Here is a 17,001-nt window from a genome sequence, read left to right as displayed (position 1 = left end):
ATTTAAATCTGAGAGAGATAGCTTTTTGTCAACCAAAGGTATTAAGGGATATGGGCCAAAGGCGGGTATATGGAGTTAGATCACAGATCAGCCATGATCTTATCAAATGGCGGAAGCAGGCACGAGGGGCTGAATGGCCTACTCCTGTTCCTATGTTCCAGTGAAGATTCTAGTTGGGGGGCGGGGGGGAGGCAGCTGATTGGGAGTGGATGGTGCCGGCTCTGCTGTAAGCATGATATCGCCCACCCCCCCCGCCCTCCCCCTTGTGTTCTCTCTGTTATTCTTGGAGTCCCAATTCCTTCTTTGAGCCTCACTACTCGTACTGTTCCTTGACGTTGCAGTGTCGCAGGTGAATTCTTCCCTGAGGCTGCGCAGGTTGCCTATCAGATTTGGGAACTCAGCGCCTCCACCAGAGTCGAGGTTTGGTTTACACACTTAGCTTGAGCCCCTCCCCCTCCCTCTCTCCCCCCCCCCCCCCCCCCCGCCCCCTCCCTCTCCACCCTCCCCCTTCTGCTCACTGCAAGCTTGCTTTTGATCTGTTCCTACGAAACACGCAACTCGGATCTCAAAGAGACGGTAGCCCTCGTAACCAGTCGGGCGCCCCTTAAAACTTACCGGCAGCTTAAATTTGAGGGTAACCCTGAATTGCAATGGGTGTTTTTTTTGTTTGAGATGTCCCTCAGGTGCAGCACCGTGAGGTGACGTGAATGTGATGATTTGTATTGGAAAGAAAGGAAGGACTTGCATTTATATAGCGCCTTTTCACGACTCAGGACGTCCCAAAACGCTTCGCAGCCACTGAAGTACTTTTGAAGTGTAGTGACTGTTGTAATGTAGGGAACGCAACTGTCAATGAAACGTGAACCCAGTTTCTCCGTTAAACGCTGGTCACCTTGTGTTAGTTTCACGTTTGTACCAATCCAGGGGCACTTTCGAGAGGCGTCCAAGCATGTTGTCTGAGGGCCGATTGGGCTTATGTCACGGCACTCGGGGTCACATATAAAGTTTAAACCTATGAGCCCATAAAGTCGGAAATTGGTCCCTTCCATCTATCCATAAAATTGGATAATAAAACAGGCCTGTTAGCATCTGAAAAGGGGGAAGAAAACACATTTTGGGATTCTGATTTATCTCCCTATTTTCATCTACACGTTAAAATAAACCTTGGTTTCAGTTTTACCCTTTTGAAAGAATCACTCACTTGTACGTTGCCCGCAGCCAGTTAACGAATGTAAGTTTTTTTTATATATACACACAAGATGGCGACAGAATTGGAAAAGAGACTTCAGAAACTCACTCCACTGCGCCACTTACTGGCCACAGCCTGCAACTACACCGTTACTGGCCACTGTTTACATACAGGATTTCCATTCTCAATCTTTACACGGGCAGTTTCAGGGTTGGCGTAAATGAGTGATCAAAAGAGACGTGACAACAGGAAGTGTGAGCCTACACTAGATTTTTAATGATGATTTCGTATTGATGAGATCGTAGAATCACTGAATCGTACAGCGCAGCGGGGGCCATTCGGCCCATCGTGCCTGTGCCGGATGCTTTTCATTTAAAAAAAACACCTGAAATCTTTTCCGATACCCGGCTGACACTGGGGGTACTGTCTCTTTAAGTGAAGAAATTTGTGGCCCCCGCCCCTTTGATTTGCTGGTGTCTCTTGCCTGTTATACTAACACTGCTCCCTGCTGCTCACATTCACAATAGGTTGGAAGGTAAGTACCAACATATTGAGCCTGACTGACTGAAAACTCCCCACCAGCGTCGACTAATTCCTGCTCACTGACACCCGCTCTCTAACCGAAGGATTCTTTCCTTGTCTTATGGTGTCGCCGCTTAATAAATCGACTGAATGCTTCCCCGGAATCTCCTTCCACCTAGTTCACCATATGGAGTCTCGGATTAAGTTTAAATCCTGTGTGTTACTGGGATATACACAGGCACCGAGAGCCCCGTGTGGCACTGGGATATACACAGGCACCTAGAGCCCTGTGTGTTACTGAGATATACACAGGCACCTAGAGCCCTGTGTGTTACTGGGATATACACAGGCACCTAGAGCCCTGTGTGTTACTGGGATATACACAGGCACCTAGAGCCCTGTGTGTTACTGAGATATACACAGGCACCTAGAGCCCTGTGTGTTACTGAGATATACACAGGCACCTAGAGCCCTGTGTGTTACTGGGATATACACAGGCACCTAGAGCCCTGCATGTTACTGGGATATACACAGGCACCTAGAGCCCTGTGTGTTACTGAGATATACACAGGCACCTAGAGCCCCTGTGTGTTACTGAGATATACACAGGCACCTAGAGCCCCTGTGTGTTACTGGGATATACACAGGCACCTAGAGCCCTGCATGTTACTGGGATATACACAGGCACTTAGAGCCCTGCGTGTCACTGGGATATACACAGGCACCTAGAGCCCTGCATGTTACTGGGATATACACAGGCACCTAGAGCCCTGTGTGTTACTGCTGGACACTGACCAGGCCCCAGGTTTCGCCCCTGGTGAGTGCTGAGTTAGCTGGTATGAGTCCCTATTGCAGTTGAGGTGCTTCAGTTGATGTTAGTCTCCCTGAGCTCAGTTGGGAGGGGGAAAACACAGTCAGCTGACCGCTATCCCGTGACTCCTGCTGAAATGATCTGGATGGGTTTTCTGCTATGATGCCCACTGCAGTCAAATAGTCCACTGACGCTCCTAGTCTACCCACAAGGAATGGCCAAATGGGGTGAGATTTGGAGCTGGCCCAGGAACAGTCAGTGCCTTTGAGAGAAGAAGAGGGAAAATTGGATACATATAGAATGATGCAGCACAGATGGCCATTTGGCCCATCGAGTCTGTGCTGCCTCTTTGAAAGAGCTATCCAATTAGCCCCACACCCCTGCTCTTTCCCCAGAGCCCTGCAAATTTTTCTTTTTCACGTATTTATCCAGTTCCCTTTTGAAAGTTACTATTGAATCTGCTTCCACCGCCCTTTCAGGCAGCGCATTCCAGATCACAACCACTCGCTGCGTAAAAAAAATAATTGTCCTCATCTCCCCATGTCATGCAACAGTGCAGACACGCCACCATGGGGACTGAGAGATGCAGGGCCTGCACTCCCCGGGGGTTGACACTCACTGCTCGAGCCCACTCCACCTCATTCCACAGCACTCTGCCCTCACGTGCCAACACAGTCTGCTTTCTTTCCAAACAGTTGAAAGGGACGGTGCGTTCGTTTCACGATTTCAAGCCAGAAGTGGACGCCAAGACACTCCGCAAAGCAATGAAAGGAATCGGTCAGTATTTGTGCAGAGAATCGGTTAGACCACATCTGGAAATACTGCGTACAGTTCTGGGCACCGCACCTCAGGAAGGATATAATTGGCCTTGGAGGGAGTGCAGCGCAGATTCACCAGAATGTTACCAGGACTTCCAAGGGTTAGATTATGGGGAGAGATTCCATAAACTAGCCTTGTGTTCCCTGGAATATAGAAGGTTAAGGGGTGATTTGATTGAGGTTGTTAGGATTTTGAAAGGAATTGATAGGGTAGATGGAGAGAAACTTTTTCCGCTGGTGGGGGAATCTAGGACAAGGGGGCATAACCTTAAAATCAGAGACAGGCCATTCAGGAGAGAAGTCAGGAAACATTTCTTCACACAAAGGGTGGTAGAAATGTGGAACTCTCTCCCACAAAAAGCAGTAGATGCTCAGTTAAATTTGCAGATGATACAAAGATGGGAGGGAAAGTAGAGAGTGAGGAGGACATAAAAAACCTGCAAGGGGATATAGACAGGCTGGGTGAGTGGGCGGAGATTTGGCAGATGCAATATAATATTGGAAAATGTGAGGTTATGCACTTTGGCAGGAAAAATCAGAGAGCAAGTTATTTTCTTAATGGCGAGAGACTGGAAAGTACTGCAGTACAAAGGGATCTGGGGGTCCTAGTGCAAGAAAATCAAAAAGTTGGTATGCAGGTGCAGCAGGTGATCAAGAAGGCCAACGGAATGTTGGCTTTTATCGCTAGGGGGATAGAATATAAAAACAAGGAGGTATTGCTGCAGTTATATAAGGTATTGGTGAGACCGCACCTGGAATACTGCATACAGTTTTGGTCTCCATACTTAAGAAAAGACATACTTGCTCTCGAGGCAGTACAAAGAAGGTTCACTCGGTTAATCCCGGGGATGAGGGGGCGGACGTATGAGTTGAGGTTGAGTAGATTGGGACTCTACTCATTGGAGTTCAGAAGAATGAGAGGCGATCTTATTGAAACATATAAGATTGTGAAGGGTCTTGATCGGGTGGATGCAGTAAGGATGTTCCCAAGGATGGGTGAAACTAGAACTAGGGGGCATAATCTTAGAATAAGGGGCTGCTCTTTCAAAACTGAGATGAGGAGAAACTTCTTCACTCAGAGGGTGGCAGGTCTGTGGAATTTGCTGCCCCAGGAAGCTGTGGAAGCTACATCATTAGATAAATTTAAAACAGAAATAGACAGTTTCCTAGAAGTAAAGGGAATTAGGGGTTATGGGGAGCGGGCAGGAAATTGGACATGAAGCTGAGTTCGGATCGGTCAATGCCCTGTGGGTGGCGGAGAGGGCCCAGGGGCTATGTGGCCGGGTCCTGCTCCGACTTCTTGTGTTCTTTAGATTTGTGGTTGGGATCAGATCAGCCATGATCTTATTGAATGGCGGAGCAGGCTCGAGGGGCCGATTGGCCTACTCCTGCTCCAATTTCTTATGTTCTTATGTTCTTTAAATCTGCGATCGATTGATTTTTGCTAGCCGAGGGTATTTAGGGATCTAGAGCCAAGGCGGGTGGATGGAGTTCGGATACAGATCAGCCATGATCTCATTCAATGGTGGAACTGGCTCGGGGGGGGGGGGGGGGGGGCTGAATGGCCTCCTCCTGTCCCTATGTTCCAGATCAGAAACAGGCCATTCGGCCCATCAGGGTAGAGCTGGTGTGTGTTTTTCTTTTCCACGAGCTACCCAGTCTAATCCCACGGATATGGCAGTGTCGCGGTTACATCACTGGACTAACAATCCAGAGAATGTGAGTCCGCAGTCCCCGATATGGAGCAGTTTGTGAATTTGAATTCAGTTGCAAAAAAATCTGGAAATAAAAAGCTGGTTTCAGTAAAAGTGGCCGTGAAGCTGTCGGATTGTCGTAAAAACCCAACTGGTTCACGACTGTCCTTTTAGGGAAGGAAACCTGCCGTCCTTACCCGGTCTGGGCCTATATGTGACTCCAGTGCCCACACCAATGTGGTTGACTCATAACTGCCCTCTTGTGGCCTACCAAACCACACAGTTCGATCAAACTGATTCTCAGGCAATAAATGCCAGTGACGCCCACATAAATAAATTTTAAAGACGCTCTCGTTCCCTCCCCAGTCCCTTTCACATCCCTTTTTTTTAGCAGCTACCTAATTTCCTTTTAGAAGAATTTTATGGACAATGGTTTCGAGGCGTAGACATTCACAATCCAAAGCTAATCTCCCCGCCCTGCTCTCCCCCCTCGGCCGTGCAGTCTCCTCTGCCTCAAGTATTTAACCCTTAAAAGCTGCTTTGGTCACTGCCCGTTAGCTGAGCAGTGACCTCTTGCTGGGTAGTGTGTGGGCGAGACAGCCAGGCCCACACGTGCCGCACGGTTCAGTGAGGACCCTGAGGTTGATGCAGTGTCTGTGAAAATGGGCCTAGGGGGTTTCTGGCAGAATAAGGGAACTGGATTTCACAGAGCGACTCCCGGAATTCGAGTAAATGATGAGAAAGGACTTGCATTTATATAGTGCCTTCCACATCCTTAGGATGTCCCAAAGTGCTTCATAGCCAATTAAGTACTTTCAGGAGTGTAGTCACTGTTGTAATGTAGGAAACGCGGCAGCCGATTTGCGCACAGCAAGATCCCACAAGATAATCTATTTTTTAGTGATGTTGGCCGGGACACCAGGGAGAACACCCCTGCTATTTCTTTTACACCCACCTGGGAGGGCATACAGGGCCTCAGTTTAACAAGTCACCTGAAAGACGGCACCTCCAACAGTGCAGCACTCCCTCAATACTGGCACTGTGGAGTGTCAGCAGAGATTACACGCTCAAGCCTCTTGGAGTGGGACTTAAATCCATGACTCAGAGGCGAGAGTGCTACTCATTGAGCCATGGCTGACAACTTAAACAGTGGGGGTTCGAGAGGCAGCTGGACGTGTTAGGGATATGATGAGTGGATATCAAAAAAAAAAGAGACAGACTTTACAGATTTTAATTGCCTTGCCTGTTCCAGAAAATTCTCCTGTGTTTTTACCGTGTTTGGGAAATGGACGTCTGGCTTGAAACGCAGAGTGACGTTTGACGTCTCCTGTCTGGTTTCTTTATTTCAGGCACCGACGAAGACACGATCATCAACATAATCACCCAGAGAAGCAACGCGCAGAGGCAGCAGCTGCGTCAGCAGTTCAAGTCCCAGCTCGGCAGAGTACGTCACCCGCCCCATCACCCAGGGGATCAGCCTCCTCGGTGTAGACGGTCACAGGGCCGCTGGACACTCGAACCACTTACCGACAACCTGTGGTGTTAGACACCTCCCGGCCTGTTGTTTCTCTAGATTGCATTGATTCCACATCAACGCCAGCGTTCTCCTTAGGACAGAGAAGGTTAAGGGGAGATTTAATGGAGGTGTTCAAAATCATGAAGGGTTTTGATAGAGTAAACAAGGAGAAACTGTTTCCAGTGGCAGAAGGGTTGGTAACCAGAGGACACAGATTTAAGGTGATCGGCAAAATAGCCAGAGGTGACATGAGGGAAACAAATTTTAAGCAGCGAGTTGTTATGATCTGGAATGCGCTGCCTGAAAGGGCGGTGAAAGCAGATTCAATAGTAACTTTCAAAAGAGAATTGGATAAACACTTGAAGGGAAAACGGGGAAAGAGCAGGGGAGTGGGACTAATTGGATTGGGGTTTATGGTGAGAAGGCGGGGAGCTGGGGTTCAGACTGATCAAAGGGGCTGGATTGTCAGAGTTAATGGCCCTTTCTTGACCTTAAATTTCCTATTTTAAAGCCACGGGATAACTGATCCATGACGTGGAATCATAGAATGATACAGCACAGAAGGAGACCATTCGGCCCATTGTGCCCATGCTGGCTCTTTGCAATAGCTATTCAATTAGTCCCACTCCCCCTGCTCCTTCCCCTTTATTAAAGTATAAAACAGGATTTTTACACATCAGCTCAGGATTTGCTTGCAAACTCTACCTTGCAGACAACAAAAGCTTGCATTTGTATAGCGCCTTTTTTTAATTCATTCATGGGATGTGGGCGTCGCTGGCGAGGCCGGCATTTATTGCCCATCCCTAATTGCCCTTGAGAAGGTGGTGGTGAGCCGCTGCAGTCCGTGTGGTGAAGGTTCTCCCACAGTGCTGTTAGGAAGGGAGTTCCAGGATTTTGACCCAGCGACGATGAAGGAACGGCGATATATTTCCAAGTCGGGATGGTGTGTGACTTGGAGGGGAACGTGCAGGTGGTGTTCCCATGCGCCTGCTGCCCTTGTCCTTCTAGGTGGTGGAGGTCGCGGGTTTGGGAGGTGCTGTCGAAGAAGCCTTGGCGAGTTGCTGCGATTGGATAGCTCTTTCAAAGAGCCGGCTCAGGCACGATGGGCCGAAAGGCCTCGTCCTTTGCTGTACCGACTATGATACTACGATCAGGAGATATTTGGACAGGTGACCCAAAAAACTCTCCTGCTCTTTCCCCGTAGCCCTGCAAGCTTTCCCCTTCACGTATTTATCCAGTTCCCTGTTGAAAGTTACCATTGGATCTGCTTCCACCGCCCTTTCAGGCAGTGAATCCCAGATCAGAGGGACGCAGTTCATGGACTTCCCATGTTTGAGTTCAGTTCAACAGGAACGGCGCTGAGATCTGCAGTACCTGCAGGTGCCCTTTGGTGGCGGTGTTGAGCTGCACTGGTCATTGTTTGCACCAGTGCCACTAGCAGGCTCCCCACGGTACTGCAACCTCTGGTTCGGTTCTTCAGAGCAAGTTACAGAGATAATGAGAAATCCAGGGGGTAAGAAAGGACTTACAATAGACTTACAATAGAAAGGACTTACAATAGACTCTTCCATCACCATCCCTGGGTATGTCCTGTCCCACCGGCAGGACAGACCCACCAGAGGTGGCGGTACAGTGATAGACAGTCAGGAGGGAGTGACCCTGGGAGTCCTCAACATTGACTCCGGACCCCATGAAATCTCATGGCATCAGGTCAAACATGGGCAAGGAAACCTCCTGCTGATTACCACCTACCGCCCTCCCTCAGCTGATGAATCAGTCCTCCTCCATGTTGAGCACCACTTGGAGGAAGCACTGAGGGTAGCAAGGGCACAGAATGTACTCTGGGTGGGGGACTTCAATGTCCATCACCAAGAGTGGCTCGGTAGCACCACTACTGACCGAGCTGGCCGAGTCCTGAAGGACATAGCTGCCAGACTGGGCCTGCGGCAGGTGGTGAGCGAACCAACACGAGGGAAAAACTTACTTGACCTCGTCCTCACCAATCTACCTGTCGCAAATGCATCTGTCCATGACAGTATTGGTAGGAGTGACCACTGCACAGTCCTCGTGGAGATGAAGTCCTGTCTTCGCACTGAGGACACCATCCAACGTGTTGTGTGGCACTACCACCGTGCTAAATGGGATAGATTCAGAACAGATCTAGCAGCTCAAAACTGGGCATCCATGAGGTGCTGTGGGCCATCAGCAGCAGCAGAATTGTATTCCAGCACAATCTGTAACCTCATGGCCCGGCATATTCCTCACTCTACCATTACCAACAAGCCAGGGGATCAACCCTGGTTCAATGAGGAGTGTAGAAGAGCATGCCAGGAGCAGCACCAGGCGTACCTAAAAATGAGGTGCCAACCTGGTGAAGCTACAACTCAGGACTACATGCATGCTAAACAGCGGAAGCAACATGCTATAGACAGAGCTAAGCGATTCCACAACCAACGGATCAGATCAAAGCTCTGCAGTCCTGCCACATCCAGTCGTGAATGGTGGTGGACAATTAAACAACTAACGGGAGGAGGAGGCTCTGCAAACATCCCCATCCTCAATGATGGCGGAGTCCAGCACGTGAGTGCAAAAGACAAGGCCGAAACGTTTGCAACCATCTTCAGCCAGAAGTGCCGAGTGGATAATCCATCTCAGCCTCCTCCCGATATCCCCACCATCACGGAAGCCAGTCTTCGGCCAATTCGATTCACTCCACGTGATATCAAGAAACGGCTGAGTGCACTGGATACAGCAAAGGCTATGGGCCCCGACAACATCCCAGCTGTAGTGCTGAAGACTTGTGCTCCAGAACTAGCTGCGCCTCTAGCCAAGCTGTTCCAGTACAGCTACAACACTGGCATCTATCCGACACTGTGGAAAATTGCCCAGGTATGTCCTGTCCACAAAAAGCAGGACAAATCCAATCCGGCCAATTACTGCCCCATCAGCCTACTCTCAATCATCAGCAAAGTGATGGAAGGTGTCGTCGACAGTGCTATCAAGCGGCACTTACTCACCAATAACCTGCTCACCGATGCTCAGTTTGGGTTCCGCCAGGACCACTCGGCTCCAGACCTCATTACAGCCTTGGTCCAAACATGGACAAAAGAGCTGAATTCCAGAGGTGAGGTGAGAGTGACTGCCCTTGACATCAAGGCAGCATTTGACCGAGTGTGGCACCAAGGAGCCCTAGTAAAATTGAAGTCAATGGGAATCAGGGGGAAAACTCTCCAGTGGCTGGAGTCATACCGAGCACAAAGGAAGATGGTAGTGGTTGTTGGAGGCCAATCATCTCAGCCCCAGGACATTGCTGCAGGAGTTCCTCAGGGCAGTGTCCTAGGCCCAACCATCTTCAGCTGCTTCATCAATGACCTTCCCTCCATCATAAGGTCAGAAATGGGGATGTTCGCTGATGACTGCACAGTGTTCAGTTCCATTCACAACCCCTCAAATAATGAAGCAGTCCGAGCCCGCATGCAGCAAGACCTGGACAACATCCAAGCTTGGGCTCATAAGTGGCAAGTAACATTCGCGCCAGATAAGTGCCAGGCAATGACCATCTCCAACAAGAGAGAGTCTAACCACCTCCTCTTGACATTCAACGGCATTACCATCACCGAATCCCCCACCATCAACATCCTGGGGGTCACCATTGACCAGAAACTTAACTGGACCAGCCATATAAATACTGTGGCTACGAGAGCAGGTCAGAGGCTGGGTATTCTGCGGCGAGTGATTCACCTCCTGACTCCCCAAAGCCTTTCCACCATTTACAAGGCACAAGTCAGGAGTGTGATGGAATACTCTCCACTTGCCTGGATGAGTGCAGCTCCAACAACACTCAAGAAGCTCGACACCATCCAAGATAAAGCAGCCCGCTTGATTGGCACCCCATCCACCACCCTAAACATTCGCTCCCTTCACCACCGGCGCACTGTGGCTGCAGTGTGTACCATCCACAGGATGCACTGCAGCAACTCGCCAAGGCTTCTTCGACAGCACCTCCCAAACCCGCGACCTCTACCACCTAGAAGGACAAGAGCAGCAGGCACATGGGAACAACACCACCTGCACGTTCCCCTCCAAGTCACACACCATCCCGACTTGGAAATATATCGGCCGTTCCTTCATTGTCGCTGGGTCAAAATCCTGGAACTCCCTTCCTAACAGCACTGTGGGAGAACCTTCACCACACGGACTGCAGCGGTTCAAGAAGGCGGCTCACCACCACCTTCTCGAGGGCAAGTAGGGATGGGCAATAAATGCCGGCCTCGCCAGCGACGCCCACATCCCATGAACGAATAAAAAAAAAATATCAGGATGGCCATTGAAGCAGCCATGGGTTCAAAAGACAATCAGATATATTTCTGGAGAGCAAGGGGATTGGGGTTTATGGTGAGATGGCAGGGAGCTGGGGTTCAGACTGATCAAAGGGGCTGGATTGTCAGAGTTAACGGCCTTTTCCTGACCTTAAAAGTTCCTATTTTAAAGCCAGGGGATAACTGGTCCACGACGTGGAATCATAGAATGATACAGCACAGAAGGAGGCCATTCGGCCCATTGTGCCCGTGCTGGCTCTTTGCAATAGCTATTCAATTAGTCCCACTGCCCTGCTCTTTCCCCTTTATTAAAGTGTAAAACAGGAATTTTGCACATCAGCTCGGGATTTGCTTGCAAACTCTACCTTGCAGACAACAACAACTTGCATTTATATAGCGCCTTTAATGTATTAAAACATCCCAAGGCGCTTCACAGGAGCGATTATCAAACAAAATTTGACACTGAGCCACGTAAGGAGATATTAGGACAGTTGACCAAAAGCTTGGTCAAAGAGGTAGGTTTTAAGGAGCGTCTTAAAGGAGGAGAGAGAGGCGGAGAGGTTTAGGGAGGGAATTCCAGAGCTGAGGGCCCAGGCAGCTGAAGGCACGGCCGCCAATGGTGGAGCGATGGAAATCGGGGATGGGCAAGAGGCCAGAATTGGTGAGCTCTGGATGTAACTGGTTCCCTCATTGCGACGTAGTCAGAGACTGATTGCTAAGGGACTGTCTCTAAATTGCTCACTCACACTGATGTGAAACAATGACACTCAGCAGCTTTCCATGTCTGGTGAGGAATGCAGCCAGTTGATTCCATCGTCCATCGAAAGCTCACCGGATGTTGATTTTCAGTTGGCGAGACTTTAAAGTGCAGTTTGTTATCCTGCTCCTCCTCCTCACGGTCTCGACAGTCGAGCCCCACTTTACCTGAGTGACTGTGTGTCCTCTTCTCCCCTTGCAAAATGGTTTGAGATATTCTACCATGTGAGGAGGTGCTTTGCAAATTCACTCCGTCGCCATCACTGATTTTGCGGGAAGGAAGTTAGAAAGAAAGGTCTTCAGACAGAGGGTGGTCGGAATGTGGAATTCTCTGCCACAAGGTATTAAAGGGAAACGGGCCAAAGGCAGGTATATGGAGCTCGATCACAGATCAGCCAGGATCTCATCAAATGGGGGAGCAGGCACGAGGGGCTGAATGGCCTACTCCAGTTCCTATGTTCCTGAACCGTTCTTGAAGCAGAATCCTTAAATTCAATTAAAATGGTATCAGAAACATGCTTGAAAAAGAGGATTATTAAAGGATATCGGGACCCATTCGGGATATTAAAGGGTCCGGGGAGTGAGGGGGAGAGTGGGATTAGACTGGGTGGGATATTAAAGGGTAGGGGGTGGGAAGGAGAGTGGGATTAGACTGGGTGGGATATTAAAGGGTACGGGGAGTGAGTGGGATTAGACTGGGTGGGATATTAAAGAGGAGGGAAAGGGAATAGGAGAGTGGGATTAGACTGGGGGGGGTATTAAAGGGTAGGGGGGTGGGAAGGAGAGTGGGATTAGACTGGGTGGGATATTAAAGAGGAGGGAAAGGGAATAGGAGAGTGGGATTAGACTGGGTGGGATATTAAAGGGTACGGGGAGTGAGGGGGAGAGAGGGATTAGACTGGGTGGGATATTAAAGGGTATGGGGAGTGAGGGGGAGAGTGGGATTAGACTGGGTGGGATATTAAAGGGTATGGGGAGTGAGCGGAAGAGTGGGATTAGACTGGGTGGGATATTAAAGGGTATGGGGGGGTGGGAAGGAGAGTGGGATTAGACTGGATGGGATATTAAAGGGTATGGGGAGTGAGCGGGAGAGTGGGATTAGACTGGGTGGGATATTAAAGGGTATGGGGAGTGAGCGGGAGAGTGGGATTAGACTGGGTGGGATATTAAAGGGTATGGGGGGTGGGAAGGAGAGTGGGATTAGACTCGGTGCCTTGTAGAGTTAAGCACCAGTGCAGACTCGATGGGCCGAATGGCATGTTTCCACTCTGGAATATTCTGCGATCCTACGCTGATGCAGCAAACCACTTGATTCCCAATATCTCTAAAAGTTTTTTTATTCCCCCCTCTCATAGGATCTGATGGCAGACCTGAAATCGGAGATTGGTGGGACCTTACAGAAGATCCTACTGGGTCTGATGATGACCCCAGCTCAGTTTGATGCTAAACAGCTGCAGAAAGCCATCCAGGTAAGAACTGCGCTGTGTGTTTACACCTTGCTCCTCATCGTCACACTCTGTAGGCGAGAGGGTCGGACTGAGGCCTGCAGTTGGGCCTCTGCGGTTAGGCCTTTATCTCTGGCCATTGGGAAATGTTCCGACTGTGGGAACCCCCTTAACTCTACAGGGAAAAGAAAGAAAGACTTACATTTATTCGCTCCAACTGGTCCATGCCGGTGTTTATGCTCCACACGAGCCTCCTCCCTCCCTACTTCATCTCACCCTATCAGCATATCCTTCTATTCCTTTCTCCCTCGTGTGTTTATCCAGCTTCCCCTTTAAATGCGTCGATGTTATTCACCTCAACTACTCCTTGTGGTAGCAAGTTCCACATTCTCACCACTCTCTGGGTAAAGAAGTGTCTTCTGAAATCCTTATTGGATTTATTAGTGACCATCTTATATTAATGGTCCCTAATCATGGACTCCCCCGCAAGTGAAAACATGTACCCTATCGAACCCTTTCATAATTAATGAAGACCTGTTAGTGGAAATGGGATATGAACTGAACGTTCTCCGCCTTCTCCCCCCTCCAACTTCCTTCTCCCTCCTTGCTGGGGGCAGCTGTATGATTCTATGATTTTACAGCTCGGTAGAACTCGTGGTTGTACCAGCAAAAAAAATCTCTCCAAGCCCCCCAAGCATCACATCACCCTCTTCCGCACTGGTTCAGTGTGTGAGTGCTCCCCGGTGTGGAACTGGACCGCACAGTCCGAGAATGGCCAGGGCCAGTCCCTCATCTGTTAATTGTGTCGGCCGTGGCTCACTGGGCAGCATTCTCACCTGCTGAGTGAGAAGGTTCAAGTCCCCTTGAGCACATAATCCAGGCTGACTTCGCCCCACACCCCCCCACCCAGCGCAGGACCGAGGGAGCGCTGCACTGTCGGAGGTGCCGTCTTTTGGATGAGACGTTAAACCGAGGCCCCCGTCTGCCCTCTCCGGTCGGATGTAAAAGATCCCACGGCCCACTATTTCAAAGCAGAAGCAGGGGGAGTTCCCCCCTGGTGTCCTGGGGCCAATAATTATCCCTCAACCAACATCACTTAAAAAAAAAACAGATTATCCGCTCATTATCACGTTGCTGCTTGCGGGATCTTGCTGTGCGCGAATTGGCTGCCGCGTTTCCTACATTACAACAGTGACTGCACTTCAAAAGTTCTCCATTGGCTGTAAAGCGCTTTGGGACGTCCCGAGGTCATGGAAGGTGCTCTATAAATGCGAGTTCTTTCTTTGCGCTGAGTCAGCTGATCTGGGTCATGTGGCACCACAGTTGACCTTCTGACCTGGGATGGGGGGGCGGGGGGGTATATTAAAAAAAAGAATCAACCAGGGTCCCCATCCAATAACCCTACTGGAAAGGCGGGGGGGGTTCTCAATGCACCAACGTGGGCCTTCGGGTGAGGAAGGAAAGAATTTGCGTTTCTATGGAATCTTTCACATCCTCAGGACGTCCCCCGAAGCACTGCACAGCCAATGAATTAATCCTGAGGTACAGTCACTGCTGTCTTTTAGCCGATTGGTGCACGACAAGGTCCCATGAACAGCAACAAGATAAGTGACATTTTTTTCGTGGCGATTGTTTGAGGGAGAAACGTCGGAGCCCGGGACACCGAGAGAACGCCTCTTCCAAATAATGCCGTGGGATTTTACAATCATAGAATCTTACGGCACAGGAGGAGGCCATTCGGCCCATCGTGCCCGTGCCGGCTCTTTGGAAGAGCTATCCAATTATCCCCACTCCCCCCTGTTCTTTCCCCCAAAGCCCCTGCACATTTCTCCCCCTTCAAGTATTTATCCAATTCCCTTTTGAAAGTTACTCTTGAATCTGCTTCCACCGCCCTCTCAGGCAGCGCATTCCAGATCATAACATAGAAAATAGGAGCAGGATGAGGCCATTCGGCCCTTTGAGCCTGAGGGTAACAACTTACCCGCGTTAAGAAAAAATTCTCTTCATCTCCCCTCTGGTTCTTTTGCCAATTATCTGAAATCTGACCCTTCTGCCACTGGAAACAGTTTCTCCTTATTTACTCCATCAAAACCCCTCATGATTTTGAACGCTTCCAATAAATCTCCCCCTTGACCCTCTCTGCTCCAAGGAGAACAGTCCCAGCTTCTCCAGCCTCTCCACCTGAAGGATTACCCACTCCTCTTCTGATAGTGCCGTGGGATCTTTAACAAAACCCCGAGCGTACTTTACGGGTACCTCGACCCCCACAGACAGACCCAAGGAGAGGGCCAGCGTGTTAACGTTGACTGTGGTTCTGTCTCCGACGCAGGGAGTCGGCACCGATGAGAGGGTCCTGATAGAGGTCTTGACCACGAGGACAAACCAGGAGATAAGGGACATCAACGAGACCTACAAGGAGAGTAAGTACCCACTCACGATGGGTGGCTTTTCATTCCCTGGGCTGTATTGAGGAAGTTGGGGGGAGGGGTTGGGACTTGCGCTCCCATTTTATATCATTCCTCTTCTGCCCCTCCGCATAGCAGCCTGAAGTAGCTAAGAGTGTGAGGGATTCGGATTGAGGAGAATGTTAAATTGGAGGTGTTGCTGTACTGGGAGCCAATGTAGGTCAGTGAGCACAGGGGGTGACGGTGCGGGTTTGGAGATGGGCAACTCATGGCCAATTATTTGTTTTGGAGTTCAGGAACATCCCACAAACAGCAGTGATGTTGGTTGAGGGATAAATATTGGCCCAGGACACCGGGGGTGGGGGAACTCCCCCTGCTCTTCTTCGAAATAGTGGCCAGGTCTTTTAACGTCCACCTGAGAGGGGCAGACGGGGCCATCGGTTTAACGTCTCCTCCCGAAAGACGGCACCTCCGACAGTGCAGCACTCCCTCAACACTGGCACTGGGAGTGTCAGCCTGGATGATGGGCTCAATTCTCTGTAGTGGGACTCGAGCGCACGGCCTTCTGACTGTGACCTGCCCATTCTATTATTGATAGTACTGCTCTTGTCGCGTTACACTAACCCCGATATGCCGTTCCTTTTTTGTTGTTTCTCTCCGCAGCCTATCACAAGAGCTTGGAGGACGACCTGAGCTCCGATACGTCTGGCCATTTTAAGAGGCTCCTGATCTCGCTGATCCAGGTACGAGCTGAATCAAGACTCAGCGCAGAACTTCCTAGGGCTTTCAGATCGGATTTAAGTTGTCCCCTCCACCCCAGTCCAAACTCCTCACTCTGCCTTTCCTCCTATCCCCGAAGCTTCAATCCCGTGATTCCCTTCCATTGGAGCTCGCTGCCTTTGGGTTTTGGGGTTATGTGACCGTCTTTCACCAACGTCTCAAGATCCCGATCGCATTCTCACCCAACGTGTATTTTGTGGCAGGGTCGTCATAGCAAACATAGTAAGTACAGCACAGGATGAGGCCATTCAGCCCATCGTGCCTGTGCCGGCCCTTTGAAAGAGCTATCCGATCAGTCCCACTCTCCCCTGCTCTTTCCCCGTAGCCCTGCAAATTTTCCCTTTTCAAATATTTATCCAATTCCCCTTTGAAAGTCGCTACTGAATCTGCTTCCACCACCCTGGTCTTGTGGGATAGAAATCAGGAGCGGGGGCCCTGTCTGATTTATATCTTTTTATACCCCTCCCTAGTCCAGGGCAAGTGCAACCTCCGCGCCCCCCCCCCCAACTTTTAAAAGGGAATTAGACGGTACTTCAAAAAAAAAGGAGGGATATTAAAGGACATGTGAGCAAGAGAGTGGGATTAGACTAGGTGGGGTGGGAAGGAGGAAAACACAGACTGGGTGGGCCGAATGGCCTCTTCCCGCTGCTGGAACATTCCTGTGGTTCTGAATGGGCCTTGTGCTATCCCTCACTGAAAACTCCAGCAATCGCAGTGTCAGGTCCCTGCCTCTGGGCGTCACAGGC

The 17,001-nt window shown here is 50.0% G+C and overlaps 1 protein-coding gene across 1 annotated transcript in view; it reads left to right on the top strand.

The window, feature by feature from the left end:
* Positions 1-17,001, top strand: part of anxa6 (annexin A6) — a 109,815-nt gene that overhangs the window by 51,013 nt on the left and 41,801 nt on the right. The window contains exons 14-19 of the mRNA XM_067995994.1: positions 342-420; positions 3,218-3,299; positions 6,384-6,478; positions 12,981-13,094; positions 15,400-15,490; positions 16,139-16,218. Coding sequence (XP_067852095.1) covers positions 342-420; positions 3,218-3,299; positions 6,384-6,478; positions 12,981-13,094; positions 15,400-15,490; positions 16,139-16,218 — 541 coding nt within the window. The remainder of the gene's footprint in view (positions 1-341; positions 421-3,217; positions 3,300-6,383; positions 6,479-12,980; positions 13,095-15,399; positions 15,491-16,138; positions 16,219-17,001) is intronic.

The sequence above is a fragment of the Heptranchias perlo genome, chromosome 14 (assembly GCF_035084215.1).
Source record: "Heptranchias perlo isolate sHepPer1 chromosome 14, sHepPer1.hap1, whole genome shotgun sequence".
In the NCBI taxonomy this organism is placed as follows: Eukaryota; Metazoa; Chordata; class Chondrichthyes; order Hexanchiformes; family Hexanchidae; genus Heptranchias; species Heptranchias perlo.
The sequence above is the reverse complement of the archived record's forward strand: the minus strand, read 5'-3'. Positions and strand labels throughout refer to the sequence as shown.